Source organism: Vanessa tameamea, chromosome 19, assembly GCF_037043105.1.
Source record: "Vanessa tameamea isolate UH-Manoa-2023 chromosome 19, ilVanTame1 primary haplotype, whole genome shotgun sequence".
Lineage (NCBI taxonomy): Eukaryota > Metazoa > Arthropoda > Insecta > Lepidoptera > Nymphalidae > Vanessa > Vanessa tameamea.
The window spans coordinates 11,126,415-11,142,463 of record NC_087327.1 but is presented as its reverse complement, the minus strand read 5'-3'; the positions used below and the strand labels follow the sequence as shown (position 1 = coordinate 11,142,463).

At 35.1% G+C, this 16,049-nt stretch overlaps 2 protein-coding genes across 2 annotated transcripts in view; one reads left to right on the top strand and one right to left on the bottom strand.

Annotated features, from left to right (window-relative positions):
* Positions 1-16,049, top strand: part of LOC113393815 (serine/threonine-protein kinase D1) — an 80,544-nt gene that overhangs the window by 36,632 nt on the left and 27,863 nt on the right. The gene's annotated exons all lie outside the window — the stretch shown is intronic.
* Positions 2,139-12,698, bottom strand: LOC113393817 (juvenile hormone esterase-like). Its single transcript, XM_064217826.1, has 6 exons — positions 12,635-12,698; positions 7,108-7,277; positions 6,493-6,854; positions 4,108-4,320; positions 2,998-3,801; positions 2,139-2,707 (listed from the first exon to the last, which is right to left on the bottom strand). Exons 1-6 carry the CDS (start codon positions 12,681-12,683, stop codon positions 2,536-2,538), a joined length of 1,770 nt encoding a protein of 589 aa, XP_064073896.1. The 5' UTR covers positions 12,684-12,698; the 3' UTR covers positions 2,139-2,535.

The following is a 16,049-nucleotide window of genomic DNA, read 5'->3' as shown; positions in this document are numbered from 1 at the left end:
TAGTGTATGAAAAATTAACCTAACTATTGTATAAATAATCGAAACTGTCAAGATGTTGTAAACATTTTTTTTTTTTTGTTTCAGGTGAGTTCGTCTTAGATCACATTATTGGTTATTCGTTTAAAGATTAGAATAGAGAATCTCTGCCTACCCTCAACATTTGTCAACGAAATATTGCAAGAATTGACTTGTTTGGTGAGTATTTCATTTTTGAAATTATACCTGCATTATGTTTTCACAAGCCAGCCAATGGAGCCAATTTGATGTAATTTGATACATGGCTTAGATTGGACCCGATAGGTGGCGATGCGATCGGAGAGTAAATAATATTCTTATTTCACCTGGACGAAATAGGTACGCGTAGTTTATATCTCTGTATACGTATATGTCGGATCATCAGAAGGGCGTTTAAAATGTTCTTGGCTGTTATCCTCTGGTGAGCGCGATAATGGCGGAATATCAGAAATAAAGATGCGTTGTAATTGTTCAGTACACTATTATTTAATTTGCCAGTTAAATACACAAAATATAATACGGTTAGGTTGATTAACTTGGATTGAAAGCCAATAGGTTAGAAAGTGTCTGCCTCGTGCAACGGTGACAAGTTGAATGAATCAGCTGTCAGCACGTTTTATGACACAACCCTATTCGGGACTACACGCTCTTAACATAAATATGAACTATTTGTCATCACAAAAATCACAATAATTATTATCAGACCGGATACAAACAATCGATAAACACGAACGTCATATAATCAAAATTATCAATGCGCCGTCATATAGATATATAAACATTATACATCTGTAGTACCGGGGCTTCCAGGTGCGTTACTGAACTTTTCTATGTTTCAGATGACGACATGCAAATTAGCACAATATATCCGTTCACTTTTGATTAAAGGATTGATTTACATACACAGACAAATCAAGTATATAAAACTCAATGGTGAGTCGATGTCGAAAACTCGATGTAAACGATTTAATCATTTGTCAAATGACGGACGCTCTTGTCAGTCAATTATTTCAAAGACTTAATTAAGGCATTTTGTATTTTAACGCGGAAGAAATTAGTCCCAATAGCGACGCGACACAATTACTTTATCATCAAACAACCTATAATACGGTATAAGTGCGTTGTGTTGGATTTATGCGTATAATGATCAATTCTTCTCCCGCCACACGTCAATATGTTTCTTTTGATGTTTTCTGAATTAAATGATCACTGAACCTGTGTGATTAAAGGCACTAATAATGTAACACCTTATGTCCCATAGTTTGGAATCGCATTCAGAGTTGTTGCAGTACCAACGCCTCTAGACCAGGACTACTTACTATCATAATTCGGGTCATCAATAATCCATGTGAAATGTTTTATTTAATCAAAACTACAAGATTCTATCAATAATTAAATGTTTTATTCAATTTCCATACATATTTATTCAAAATCTTAAGTACATTATGTGAAAAACTGTTTACAAACTAAACTTATAAATATTGTTACTGATTATGCTGTAAACTTTCTGTAAAATAACTTCATAGGACAACAAGCTCTAGCACACAAATATCCTCCAAGAAATAGTCATATTATTAGCCGTATCAAAGTAGTTCAGTTTACACGCAACTTACAACAAAATCAGTGCCATAAAAATCTTAGAACTATAGCTTCTTAATCTTAGTAATACGTTCATGTCAACTCGCCCACAACACTGGACTGAAACTATTGGAAAGCTAAACTCAATAGTAAACTAAATGTTTCCTATTGGAAATATTTATGGAATCGTCAGTAATATTACATTGCTGATAAATGTTTCCATTGCTTATATTTTTCCAAATTTATCAAGTTTATATGTTAATTACTATAAATTAGAACTAAAAGTACACGATCTAAATTTCCATAGTAATCAAAATAAGTATTTTCAAATTAACATTTGTGTCATACATGATAATAAAATTTGTTATTTCGATATAGACCTGGTCATTGCAATTTTTAAGATTAATCACCAACAAGACAGATACAACAATATACGGACTGTAGAGTCATCGTTATTATGAATTTGTATAGAAACATATTTAAAAAAAAAAACTAGACAAAACCAGGATTATAAGTACATTAAATTAAAAAAAAATCTGTTATTTCTAATAGAAGAAATGACTTCGTTCTTCCGGTGATAAAATATTCTTATATAATCACGCTATCTATTATAACCCATAATCCATACACAAATAGATACAGTTATTTAGCTTTAATCATGTATTGATAATTTCAGTTCTAGTCGAAATTTAGTAAAAATACAGTAAATAAATCATAATATAAAAGCAAAATCTAATATGTTATTGTAATAATAGAAAACACTAACCTAGTAAGGACAATTAAAAGGTTACGAATCTAAAAATTAATTTAAAAATGTAATAATTCAGGTACAGTTAAATCCAATAATTGTGGACGGTTCAAACTTGACCTTAATTAGAAAATAAATAGTCACACGATCACAAACGGCACACAAGTAACACACCGCAAAATAATGTCTCATATTTAACTGGTCCTGTTCTGTAAACTGTCGAAGAACTGGACCATGTCTTGCTGTTCATTGGTCAGCTCCGTGAACCTAAAGAACATGGGCATGTCGATGTTCTGGTACTGGACGGGCAACCGCTCCTCGACTGCCGGCCAGTTTGATAGCGGACGCTGATTGCAAGTCGGGTCACTGAAAACGTTAACAAATAAATTGTAAAGATAAAACAAAAAAAATACAAAATTTGGTAAATCCAAAATTGTACCTTAATTGAGAGTTAGTCACGGTCACATTTGTCAGTATCATTAAAGTTATTTACATACGTTATTAATTAGAAAAGTTTTAAACCTATGTTTCTTGCGTAATCAACATCTATAATAACTAGATATATTTTGTAATAAATAACTAAAACTTGTGCGGATATTTGTCATGAAAACCCTTATTATTATAAAAAATATACATAATTATTCTTTAGTACTTACTTGCAATACATAAAGTTTTTAACGAACATAGTCATCCAGTTTGCCATAAGTTCATCCTTGCGCGTGGGAGGCGAAAAGCCTTTCACGCCATCCATGGCATTCGCTCGGAAGACAAACGTCAAATCTTCCACATGGGTAGCGCCCTTGTACGAAAGTCCTCTGGCCTCCTTCATCACATTGAAATCCGCCTCATAAGAATATTGATACAAAAACACCGGAGCTCCTTGCATTAAAACTCGTCTCTCTGCTAATTTCATAGCTGGATAAACATAAAAGGTATCAGAGCAACTCCTAATATATTTGTCCATAGTCGGTGTTCCATCGAAATACCTCTTTTCAACAGTCTGTGCCAAATCCAACGCGACATTAATCGGCACTTTGTAAATTAGATTCGGCGATAAAATTAAAAGTGGATTTTCTTTTATACGACTTAATATGTCCATTTTCACAAAATTCGGACGGAACACTTCGCACTCTGCTGTCGTAAAACCAACTATTAATGGTATATTCTTTCCGCATCCCTTTGATATTAAAACATCAGGGTCGTTGTCCAAAATAGTGGTGACGCCTGGGAATGAGGATTCGACAACCGGCAGAAAAGCTACGATGCCGATTTGATCTTGAATTTGCTTATTGGCTTTCATGATATCTTGGAGCGGCGTGTCTATCAGCTGTCGGTGGATGTCCTCTGGGTCAGTGGCGTTGATGCCGAGGTTGGATAAGAATAGATTCGCCACGACCTCAGCATACGCAGGAGAAGTTGTAAAGAAGCTGGGTATGCCGGTACCGCTCATCAATATTAGTCTGTAATAACAGAAAAATATTGGATAAAGTTTTTTATCTGTTTAAATGGCAAACCAAACATTTATTAAAATGTGTAATTGAATAATAAGCGATTATGGATCATTTAAATGACGTTAATTTCTTAACTGACGTTATGATACGCTGGATGGCAAATTGGTTTATTTTTTGAACTCTTAATTGTGGTTTTTCCCAATACCGTTAAAAAGTATTTATAAAGAGAATAATGAAATCGCAACCAAAAATAAAACAAGAGAAGAAACGCATTCAGTTGTTCGTAAAATAAATTTAAAAAATACACAAAATTACCTATGGAACAAACCATCAGCGGCTTTGGACATTGATAGTAGATGTGCACAGCTGGCTCCGGCACTCTGCCCCGCCAGCGTCACGTCGTTGGGATCTCCGCCGAACGACTGGGCGTTGGCCTGCACCCATCTCAGCAGGGTTACAATATCACGCAGACCGTTGTTACCGGGGATGCTCGACGAGTTAAGAGAGAGGAAGCCGAAGACGTTTAATCTGGAAAACGAGATCGATAAAGTGAGTCGATTATTTAAACCTGTATCTGTTTGAGATCAGTAGACTTAAGTTGTTTGACAGATCACTACGAAAGTTTGAACATATTATCTATTTTTTTAAGCTGAAGGCTTTGCAGATATCATATAATATTATTAAGAGTATTGGATATGGTAATATACGAATATATCAAATACGAGGGCGGAGGCGGAGATACTTAACACGGACATAAGAAAAAAAGACAATATGTATATTAATAGACTTAAAAGTCATGATTATATTCGGAGTTGTGATAAAATATGCCTGCGGACAATCGAAATCTAAATACATAATTGTGTGTCCGTGTTCTGCATCAGCTTTTGTGCTATTAAAGTACATATTAGATAATTGTCGCGAAAAAAGGATTTACGGTCAGCTTATTTTTATATATTTCTCTGCTTAGTGAAGATTCATAGGGATGTAGCCCGTCTGGATAACTTAGATAATAGTCTATGATAGTAGACCAAGAGCCGATCTAACAAACTTCAGATAAATTTTATCATGTAGTTTAATGTTTTGTCAGTTAATAAAATATTCTATTATCTCCAAACCGCATTGGAGCAGGGTGGTGGAATAAGTCCAAAAACATCAACACGGACATTCAATCATAAAATATATAAAGACGCTTAGTAAAATTTTGGTTTACAAACTAATCTGTCCTAGCTGGTTCTATTTAAAAATATATTTAGTAATTTTATTTCATTTTAACCTTCATACAAAAACGTTGGTAGCGGTCAAAATTACGCAACATTTATTTTTATCGGTGTTTTCCTTAATTAAAGTATGAATAAAATTACTTCAAACCGGTTGACTTTGTGTATTTATTTTTTGTTATTATGAGAATTTTGACACTAACCTTGTTTTGTTCAGACACGTGTTTTAACTGTTACTAAATGTTTTCGAGTTATCGACCGATTATATTGTTTTATCACGATATTTGGGCACATATAATAAAAAAGATAAACAAAATGTACATTATTTATTTATTTATTAAATTGGACAAATATTATAAATGTTGAGTTCGTTCTGTCTATATATTAACTCATCATGACTAAACCTCTACAATCACGACGACGATAAGGATAAGAGCCTGCAATATATTTGTTCCTTTATCAAAATGTACTTTACTCGAGTAGCCCCATAAATCGCTTTGTTATAGGGCTATATTGATTGTAAAGTTCGACATAAGTCTTTTAAAAAAAAAAAACCGACTTCTTATTGAATCCCTTTTCTTTTAGTAATCAAATAGCAGCAATCACACCTGCCACCACATTAAAAAGTTCCGTTATCTGTCTCCAAAATTCATAATCTGGTCTATAAAATTTATATGCCATTTCGAAATAAATCTATTTCGAACAAAAAATAATTAAATTAATCCGTTGATATGTGACGGAGTTATTCCCTAAAATATTTACTTGCCCTACCACGGCTCTGTGCACGCCCGTCTGGCTAAGTACCACCCACTCATCTTCTACCGCTACACAACAGTACTCAGTATAGTTGTAGTCCGGGATATAACATCTTAGTTCACACGGTTGGTTGCGCATTGGCGATGTAAGGAATGGTTAATATTTCTTACGGCGCCATTGTCTATGGCGTTGGTGATCATTTATCATCAGGTGGCCCATATGCTAGTCTGCCAACCTATGCCATAAAAAATACGTACAAACTATAAACATCCGAATTAAGAATCTTCTCCATTTTATGGTCGCTTAAAAAGATTTTGTGAGAAAAATCGGAAGGAACTCAATAGTTGAACTATAATTCAAATATAATATGTAGTAAACTATACACAATTATATTTCCTGTATAGAAATCTACTAAGACTACCACGATTTCACAATCTGTATATTATTGTATGTCAAAACGATTGTATATGTTTATGTGGTCACTTAGTTATTATTTGTGGCCATGTACCTTTTGTGGAGCAAGGTATCCGCGCCTCTAATAACCACTTCGAGTTTAGAGTCTGCGTAATATTTATAAGAAGCAAAGACAGTTATGTTAACGTCGTGTATCAGATTTTATGAAATAAATTTCAACTCGACTAATGAAAATGTCGATCCGAATAAAGGCTTTTCAAGTGGCAAACATAATTCGTTTTGTAAAGTTTCGTTATAGCTGGTAGTATCTCACCTGTAGTTAAAAGTGATGACGATGACGTCTTTATGCATGAGATACTCTGGACCATGAAGACTTGTTCCTCCAGAACCGAAAGCGAAGCCACCTCCGTGAATGAAGACTAAGATAGGTAGACCAGGGTCCTCCTCTTTTTCAGAGAGACCCGCTCCGTAAGGAGGCAGAAGTTCCTGAGCCGGTCTCGGAGTCTTGTACCCTGGTAGGGCATCCAAAGGTACGTGAATGTTGGCGTATATGCACGCTTCACTCATGTTGGCAGAGCCCAGCAGGGGTCCGTAAAATACGTCGTGTTGAGGACATATAGGTCCTTCGTTAGATGCATCGTAGAAGTCGGCCCATGACTGCACAGGCTCTAACTCCTAAAAGATAATGAGAACAATTTAAGTTACGTAAGAATTCTTCGTTTTTGTAGAGATGATTTGTATTGTCATCGTTTGTCTTAAAGCCGATGGTTGAAGGCGCATTGAATAACACATACAATACAAATGTCTATAAGCGAAGGTGATCAATAACAGTCGCCGTGGCCCGTTTACCTGACCGTAATCCTGACAAAACAAAAATAAATAGTAGCATAACATCGTATGACATAAACTAATCGATAGATGTGCTTACTCGAAACCGACGTTCGCCTAGAGGCTGTGCTGCGTACGGCACACCCAGGAAGCTAGCGAAGTGTGTCCTGTTGCTGGCAACGCGATGTACGCCACACACCCACCCAGACTGCAGACGCGCGCGCACCTCGCAATCTGAACCGTCTCGTAGTAACCGAGGCGCACCCTTCACTGCAAAATAATTATTTACATGTTAAATAAGCTGACGCACGTTATTAGGCCACACTTAGAGATACTTTAATAACGGCGACTTCCTCTTAAGTGAGACTCATTTGTATGTAATACATTGTTCTTCTTAACGTTTTAGCTGTATTTATAATACAAATGACGCAAGGTTGCGTTACTGCTAAAATTTATTATATAATACATTTATAAGAAAAAATATTCATCTGCTAATTTTATATAGAGACATTTAAAAAATCTAATCAACTTCATAATTTCACGAGTAATTGATAAAGATGTTTGACGCTTGTTGTAAGAGACATAGGAACAGTGTAGCTCGCGTAGCGTCGCGTAGCACGCGCTACGGAATCGAGATGCAGACAACGTATCGGCCGATATGTTCCAAATCGGTATTGAAAGTATGCGTTCCGTGTGATGAATGAGGTACGGACAATCCCTGTTTAGAATTAATGATCACTCGTACTGTTCGTCTGGCGTACTAGGGGATCTCGCGTATAACGGGATTCTGTCTACAAACATCTTATAGCATTTCGTCATTGTAGACAAGCTAAAAGTATAATTTATAATATATACATATTAATCGTTCTACGTTATATATTATACAAAATATTGTGTTTTCTTGCATGTAAATCGTGTACAAAAATTACAAGCTTTATATTCTTTTCCATTCATCATTTTCATTTTTAACATTAAATATTTTCGATTCATGACACGGAGAGCAATCGCTTGATACTTAAATTATTTATTTATTCTGTCTGTTAACTGTGCAAACGAGAAACAAACATTGAAATATTGTTAATACGGATAAATACAAGTACTGGACATCAGCTTGATCCTTTTAAGGCTTGTTCCACTTCCACCATGGAACTGTCGCGAGATGAACTATAATATCAAATTACCCAAAAAAAGATACGCTAAAATCTTATAAATAATATTTAACCCGATCGAATAAAAAAAATTATCATAATCTGTTATCAATCGAGCTGTCGCGGAACATAAACAAAAAAAGGCCAAACTGATAACCTCCTCCTTTTTGAAGTCGGCTAAATAGCTACCTAAACAGGAACACGTGTAAACTAACATTAGAATGCGCGAGGTCACCAAAGCTTTATCACAATCGATTTAGATATATTAATCAGCGATAATTTCATTATTGTTTGCGATTAATATATTTTATTGCTCAAAGGTCTAATGACGACCGTTGTATTTTTATAGTTAATTTGCATGTATTTATATGTAATAATATGCAGTACAGTTATAAATATATGTGCCGTAGCAACAATATGTATGTTGATAAACTATTTATTGTGTGATCTGTACACCTATTTCTTTATAACGAGGTCGAAATTCACCGCAGAACACGATCGAGACATGATAGAAAATGATATTTGACATTGGCTGTACTAATTATTTTGCAATTTTTCCATGTACTTACTTATATGTACAACGTATTCACCTCGTGCTCGTACGCAACAACCCTATTCGACTGCGAGCAGCGTATTAATATAGACAAACCTTGAAACGAAGGAAGATTAAGTAAAAAGTTAAATGGCGCGAGCCCGTCTGAGTACGTAACGAAGGAATAGTTAATATAGTGCTAATGTCTGAGGGCGATGGTGACCACTTAATATCAGGTGGCTCATTAACCTGTTCGCCTACATACATTAATTAAAAAGAAAGTTGAACCTTGCTGAACCTTAAGGCTAAAGTCTGCTTTGAACAAGAGTAACACAAAAATGGGGAGGTCAGTGTACTCTTTCGGCAAAATTATAGGGTCAACGAATTTCGACAAAACCTTTCCGGGACAGGCGGTCGATGCTATTATTTTTTATTTTATAAATAGTCAGTGTAAAATATGGAAACGGTAAAGTGCCTCATGAGGTCTAAAGGTAACATTTACCAAAATATAAAGAATGAAAATATTGGATGGCATACACCTGTATTGCATACCTTTGTGCGACTCGAGAAGAATCAAATCAAATTCCTTTATTCAATTAAAAAGCATTAAACTTACTTATTGATTGTCAAATTAAACACTTCTACTTATGTAACTATACAACTGTCAATCGGCATTGCTTTTTTATGTTATTTAAAATTGGAAGGTAAGAAGTCACTGTCACCCATTGACTATTGATGATATAAAATGTATCACCCATTAATTATATGGTCAATGCGCCTCTAACGATAGGATCCACGCCGAAGATCACGCCTATTAAACTGGAAAATTTAACTTTCACCGGAACACAGCTATACAAAAAAATTGCTTTACGTAGCTATCGAAACACGTGAGTTAAACACTATCAAGTTCGAAACACCGCGATGCTACTGAGAACTTCGATAATTTTTTATTGAATTTAACCCAGAACTTCGAGATTTATAACTTTACAAACTAGCCACTGAATCATTTGAATACCAACTGGTTAATCAATTGATAAGATCCATAGCCAACCTCTCGTCGTATTATAGTGCACAAGTGTGTTCTCATTACCCGATGGAACGGAAATCCTCGGCTTTACGTTCTTGTTGATGCGCGTACACACTTCCTACTTCCAGACTTTGGGCCGTGAGCTACCTACCTGGGCCGACCTGGGGTTAGAACCCGAGACCTCTGAATCTGCGGCCTTAAACTATACCATTGGAATATATATATATATATATATATACCGTTGTATTACTACTTTTACAAAGATATGTTTGCTTTAGTTGTCGGTAGTACAAAAAAAATACATTTACATATTCACACAAACAACACTAAACGAAGAAATTGAAGTTATTCGAAATGATTTCTGTACAAATTGTAAAGTAACAGACTATAGGTAAGATTGGACGCTGCACGAGCCAAATGTCTTGTTATATTGATATTTATACATTATACAAGTGTCGTGACACGAGCGATTAAAACGCGATTATGTTGACTTTAGTTCATCAGTGCTGTCGTTAGCCGCACTGATTGTTGATATTAATATTACCTTGTTCAGTCGAGAAGGGTAATGATATTGACATGCATTATCGACTGGTCCCTAAATCTATGTGTACTAATATTAGTAATATTTAAGAGGTTCACTAAAATTTGTTCAGTATTTGAGAGGGAGGTTAAAGCCAAATTCTGAATTGATACTAATGAAAACTGACTCGGCCACTACGCCCATAAGGAACCCTTAGTTGTAATTATTATTCGTGATTAATACCGACATACCGACAGCGTAAGAATAGGGTTTTTATACTGAACTAATGCGATTTACCTACGCTACTCATATTTAAGGAGAGAAAGAGTCGCAGCCTTCTCGAAACCTACCGAGTATTCTTTGATTAACTGCCTTGTTGATTTAGTGGCTACAATATACGGCTTCAGTTCCCGAGGACCTGAGTTCAAACTGCAATTATTCCAATCCCGTGCCTCGAAAAGCACATAATATTGCGCCTGAACTGCTTCCGACCGTGGACCGCCATCTGATTATGTAATTGATGGTATAGGTAGTGCATCTGTGTTTGTGCACACTTGCGCACTATACGTATCTCCTGTGCAGTTGGAGTTACACTCCGTCGATAAGAACCACCGTGACTGCTATCGTTCAGACGGACATAACTCACCGATAAATAACGTGTAACGATAAATTATTTAATAATGAGAATATTATAAACACTCGATTGATTTAGAAAAACAGCGCTATTGTTTTTTGCGTGATTATATGTACATATATATATGCAGAAAGGTAATATACTCGTTATCGAGTATTATGATCGTTTTTTAATACAAAAATACGATAAGATTTTTTTTAAGATATAAGTGCATCCGTACTGGCGCATGTATGATAAAAGAATGATGCAGTCCTGTGTCTGCATATAACTAAAAAACGGCGATTCTTTTATTTTCGCCTGGCCCAGATATACCTGCGACCCGTTGTCCGACTCGTTTTATTTTGTCTGTAAGTCACTATCCAGATAGTTTGTACATCGTCCACGATTTCACGTGTGCACGCGTATTGTGTATATTTATATAATTTTTCTAATTAAAAATCTTTTTTTCAGCATAAATGCATTATACTATGTTATTGACAGTCAAAAATCTACCACCGGTTCGATCACAAAAACTTCATATCCAAGAACAACTGATGGTGTGGTCGCCTTCCAATAGACCCATTTAATGACAGGTAGGAATTACGCTGGCTCACTCGCTTTCCAACCGTAACTGTGGTCGGCGATAGATTAAAAGCGAGTGGTTAGTTTAGCCGATGAATTTATTTAAACGCACTTATGTCAAAATCGATAATTTTTTTCGAAAATATTTTAGTTATAGAATGGCCATTTGTTAAAGAAAAGTTTAAAGTTTAACTCATGAGGTCGGATTAAGGTTACACGGGGGAAACCGTGCGAGCTATATCTATGTATATATTAAAGATCCAATATTAATTATTCGGTATATTGGTATTGTTGTGTTCCGGTTTGAAAGGTGTTTGAGCCAGATTAACTACAGGCACAAAGGACATAACATCTTAGTCCTCAAGGTTGGTTGCGCATTGGACTACCTATTTACGAAAAAAAATATTATATTTAACTAACTTAAACTATTCCCTTTTTCAATTCAAAATTAATAAACATATTACATTTAAAACATATGTTTTATGGCGGTACAATAATTTACCAATATATTGCTTTACTAAGATAAGGTATATATTCAATTTAAGTTGTATTCGAAATATATTGATTTAAATATACAGTTTTTATCTTCAAGCGTCTCTTCGAAATGAATCGGCAAAAAAGAAATCTTAATACAATCGCTTCCAAAACTTCTAGAAGTAAATCATTCGTTTTATATTATCACAGAATGTTATACAAGTAAAATAAAATATATTTTTGGAACAATTGTTGGTTGAGAAAAAAATACCGTCAAACGAATACGTTATTAATGTTCTGCTTACCCTATTAGCTTTAATCTAAGTATATATAACCGAAATGCCAATAACTGGCTCATCACGGGCCATCTCCCGAAATATAACATAGTTACTCCTTCCACGACCAAGAAAAAAAAGTTCAAGTTTAAAAGGGGAAATGCGAGCTGTTACTTTGTATACATTTTACCCGAAAGAATACCGAACGAAGACACTGATTAAAATTTATCACAAAATTTATGACGATTTGAAACATGTACTCTAAGTATTAAATACTTCTAATTCGTCGATTACATTATTTTATACTTTACCGATAAAACTATTCTGTAATCTTGATTTAATTATACACTTGCCAAACATACGCGTGCATATATTTAAAAAAAAAACCGCGAATTGATCACTAAAACGTACACAGATAACCGTAGAATATATATTTTCATATTTCGTGTCACTCACCGTACGATACGAGTAGCAACGCGCACACGGCCCACAGTGCCCGCGCCATGCTTGACGATCGTCCACAAACTGTCGCGCTCAGCCACACGCCGCTCTTATAAACTAGCATGTCGACGTACGTATCTCAAATATTAATACGACCGACCGGCTTTACTCCGAGAGACAGTTCGATTTTTGACGATGGTTTAATTACAATAGACAGTAAACTTCTGATATTAAATAATACTTGTTAATTTCACAGGGAACAGTCGGTATTTTGTTTTTAGTATAATCGATTTGGAAATCATTTTAAAACGCTTTAAGTTCAACAGCGATGCTTCAATTAAAACCTCTTTAAATATTTCCTACGTTTATAAACACAATTGTCAGTTTTTTTTACCGAAGTTACTATTTCACAAGTTATGAAAAACTTCCATAATATTGTAATTGCATTCACGTGGATATTAAATTTAATTATATGTATATGTATTTAGTGTAAAGGCGAAAAAATATATATTAACATGAATAAGTTACGAGCGTCAAGAACCAGATCATTGGAGATATTTATTAACATGACTAAATATGTATATCAAGTTTTGTGATTTTAATATTTATTTCAACCTACCCACCCGTTGTTCTAACTATTGCGGTGGTTCAGGTCGCTTCTGTGCGGGCACTTAATCTATACGCGTGTTGATTCGTTTTAACCGGCTACCTCGTTAATGTATTTCATAGCTTGTAAGGCTACAGATGTGGATGTCTCAATTAAAATCACGGTACGGTAGCAATTATATTGGATTTTTTTTTCAGTATTAAGAAATGAGTTAATTAGTTAGCCCTGGTTCATAGTGCTTCGGAAAGCATGTTTAACCTATTGCTATAGCTCCTGGTCTCTCTTGTCTCGTGTATGAAGATCGGATCTCTCATCGGATTCATTTTCCATAGTCGGATTATGAGAGATGCGCAACCATTGGTCGGCTAGTTTTTTTAGTTCATTTTTATATTTGAAAGTTTATTACCGCTGTCGTGACCACTGACCATAGACATTTAAGTAAGTATTTATTGTGAGTAAAACCATTTTTACATTTTTAATACGCCACCAACCTTGGGAACTAACGTGTGATGTCCCTTGCCTGTAGTTACACTGGCCCACTCAGGCTTGCAACCGTAACACAATAATACTCTGTATCGTCGTTTGTCGGTTGTGATCAACGTCGTGTCGTACAAAAACGGCAATCTTTGCTTTATCGGTTTTTTCGTCTTTCACGCTCTCATAAAGTGTAATCGTTGTGTTATACAATCTTAATTAATCCTTACACGTGTCTCTATAAACTAACATTACATCGCGAAACTTCGCCCGCGGAAATTTAAAAATATATAACATATTAGAGAATTAGCAGCGAGTCCGAAAAAAAAAAATATGTCGATAATTCTTTTCCGTTTACTAAAAATACCGAAACGTTAAACCGGGTCCATTGGATGGAGTTTGAGTTTGAATTGAGATTGTGGAGCGTTACTCAGATACTTTCTTAACTACTTAACTTAACTTTCTTACGTAACATCAGGATATTGTGACTTTTATATATAGTTACCTATGGATAACCAGCGACTCGCTCCGGCTTCGCACGAGTGCGATTTATTAATATAGAAAATAGTGTGATTTATATCTAAATATACATATGTATATACGTGTAATTTTACAATTAAACCCTACATACAAACAAACAAATTTTACCTCTTTATAATATGAATTTTTCGTGTAATATGCATACGAAACCCACTAAAGACTCGGTTCCTACACAAGCTTTCTGAATTGTTCGCGTTGAATAATAAATTAAATCAAAAATAAAACTGGTTTCCAAAACAAACATATTCTCGAACTAGTTTTTTTTTTTATACCATAAAATTTACGGAATTCAAGTTCTTGTTTAATAATACTTTGTATTTTTATCTTTATGAGGTGTGTATGTATTATAATAATAATAATATATGTTTATTTCAAGAAATTAGATCCCATAGTTTTGTTAGTAGAATGTAACTTATATTTAAATGTTAGTAAATTTATAAACTATTACAATTACAAAAATATCAATTACAATTACAAAAGTTAAGAATCAATACGATAGCTGGGAGCATGCAGTCCACAGCAATACAACATATAGCGACAGTCTAGTCTTCCTGCTATCATTTTCAGGATGTTGTTTGGGCTGTCACGCACTCGCTGTACAAGAGATGCCGCTCTCCTCCTCATTATAGTCCAAAAGCAGTGTACGCGAGCCTCTGCAAACATAGTGGAGGCACTGCAAGAACGAGACAGCCCCATCAGCACCCTAAAAGCGTCATTGTATTGAACACGAAGGGCTCTATATGCTCGTTTCGTATAATTCCTCCACAAAGAACAGGTGTAGAAAGTATTACAAAAAGCTCTAAACAATGTAATTTTCACTTCTTTTGCACACTTACCAAACCTGCGGAATATCATGTTAGCTATGGCCGACAGAGCCCTTCGTTCTCGTTCAATATCCATATTGTCCTTGAGATCTGGGGTGAGTATATGGCCGAGATACTTAAATGTATGAAATCTTTCTAAGGGAACCGAATTAAGCTGTAAGATAGGCACTTCAATATGTCTCCCCCCAGATTTGCTCTCAAAGACCATGTACTGACTTTTCTTCGCATTATACATCAGTCCGTGTTGAGTTGCATATTCCTCACATTTTTTTAAAAGTGACCTTATACCACAGACCGAAGCACTCAGCAGCACCATGTCGTCAGCGTAGCTCAAATTATTTAAGCACACTCCATCTATGTGACAACCAACACGCATACTACTGAGTGACTCGATCAGCTGGTTGATATATAAATTAAAGAGACTAGGAGAGCTTAATCCCCCTTGTCTCACTCCACACTCCAATATATAAGGTTCCGAAAAAGTACTAGCCCATTTCACACTGTTGATCTGATTTCCATACCAGTATTTATAAATGTTTACAAGTTCGTAAGGCAAATTGATAGATTCTAACTTTTTCCATAAGATGTCATAGGAAACCAGATCAAAAGCCTTTGACATGTCGAGAAAACAAGCGTAAACCGGTGTTTTGCGTTTCAAATAGTACTCAACAGCATGCTTAAGAGGCAATATAGCAGTATCAGTTGACAGCCCTGGCTTAAAACCAAACTGGTTATCGTGTAATTTTAAATACTTATTTAATTGTATATTAAGCATGCAATCCAGCACTTTTGACAATATTGTCGCAAGGGAGATAGGTCTGTCTGATTATAATTTATAAAAAAGAAAAGTCAAATGAAACAAAAAGTAATAAAAAAGTCTATACATATCACAGCGCGCGTGTGTGCGTGTAGACATCAGACAATAGGTACGGATAATTAATATATCAAAACAAAAACACCGGAACTTTTTTTAAATAATTATACT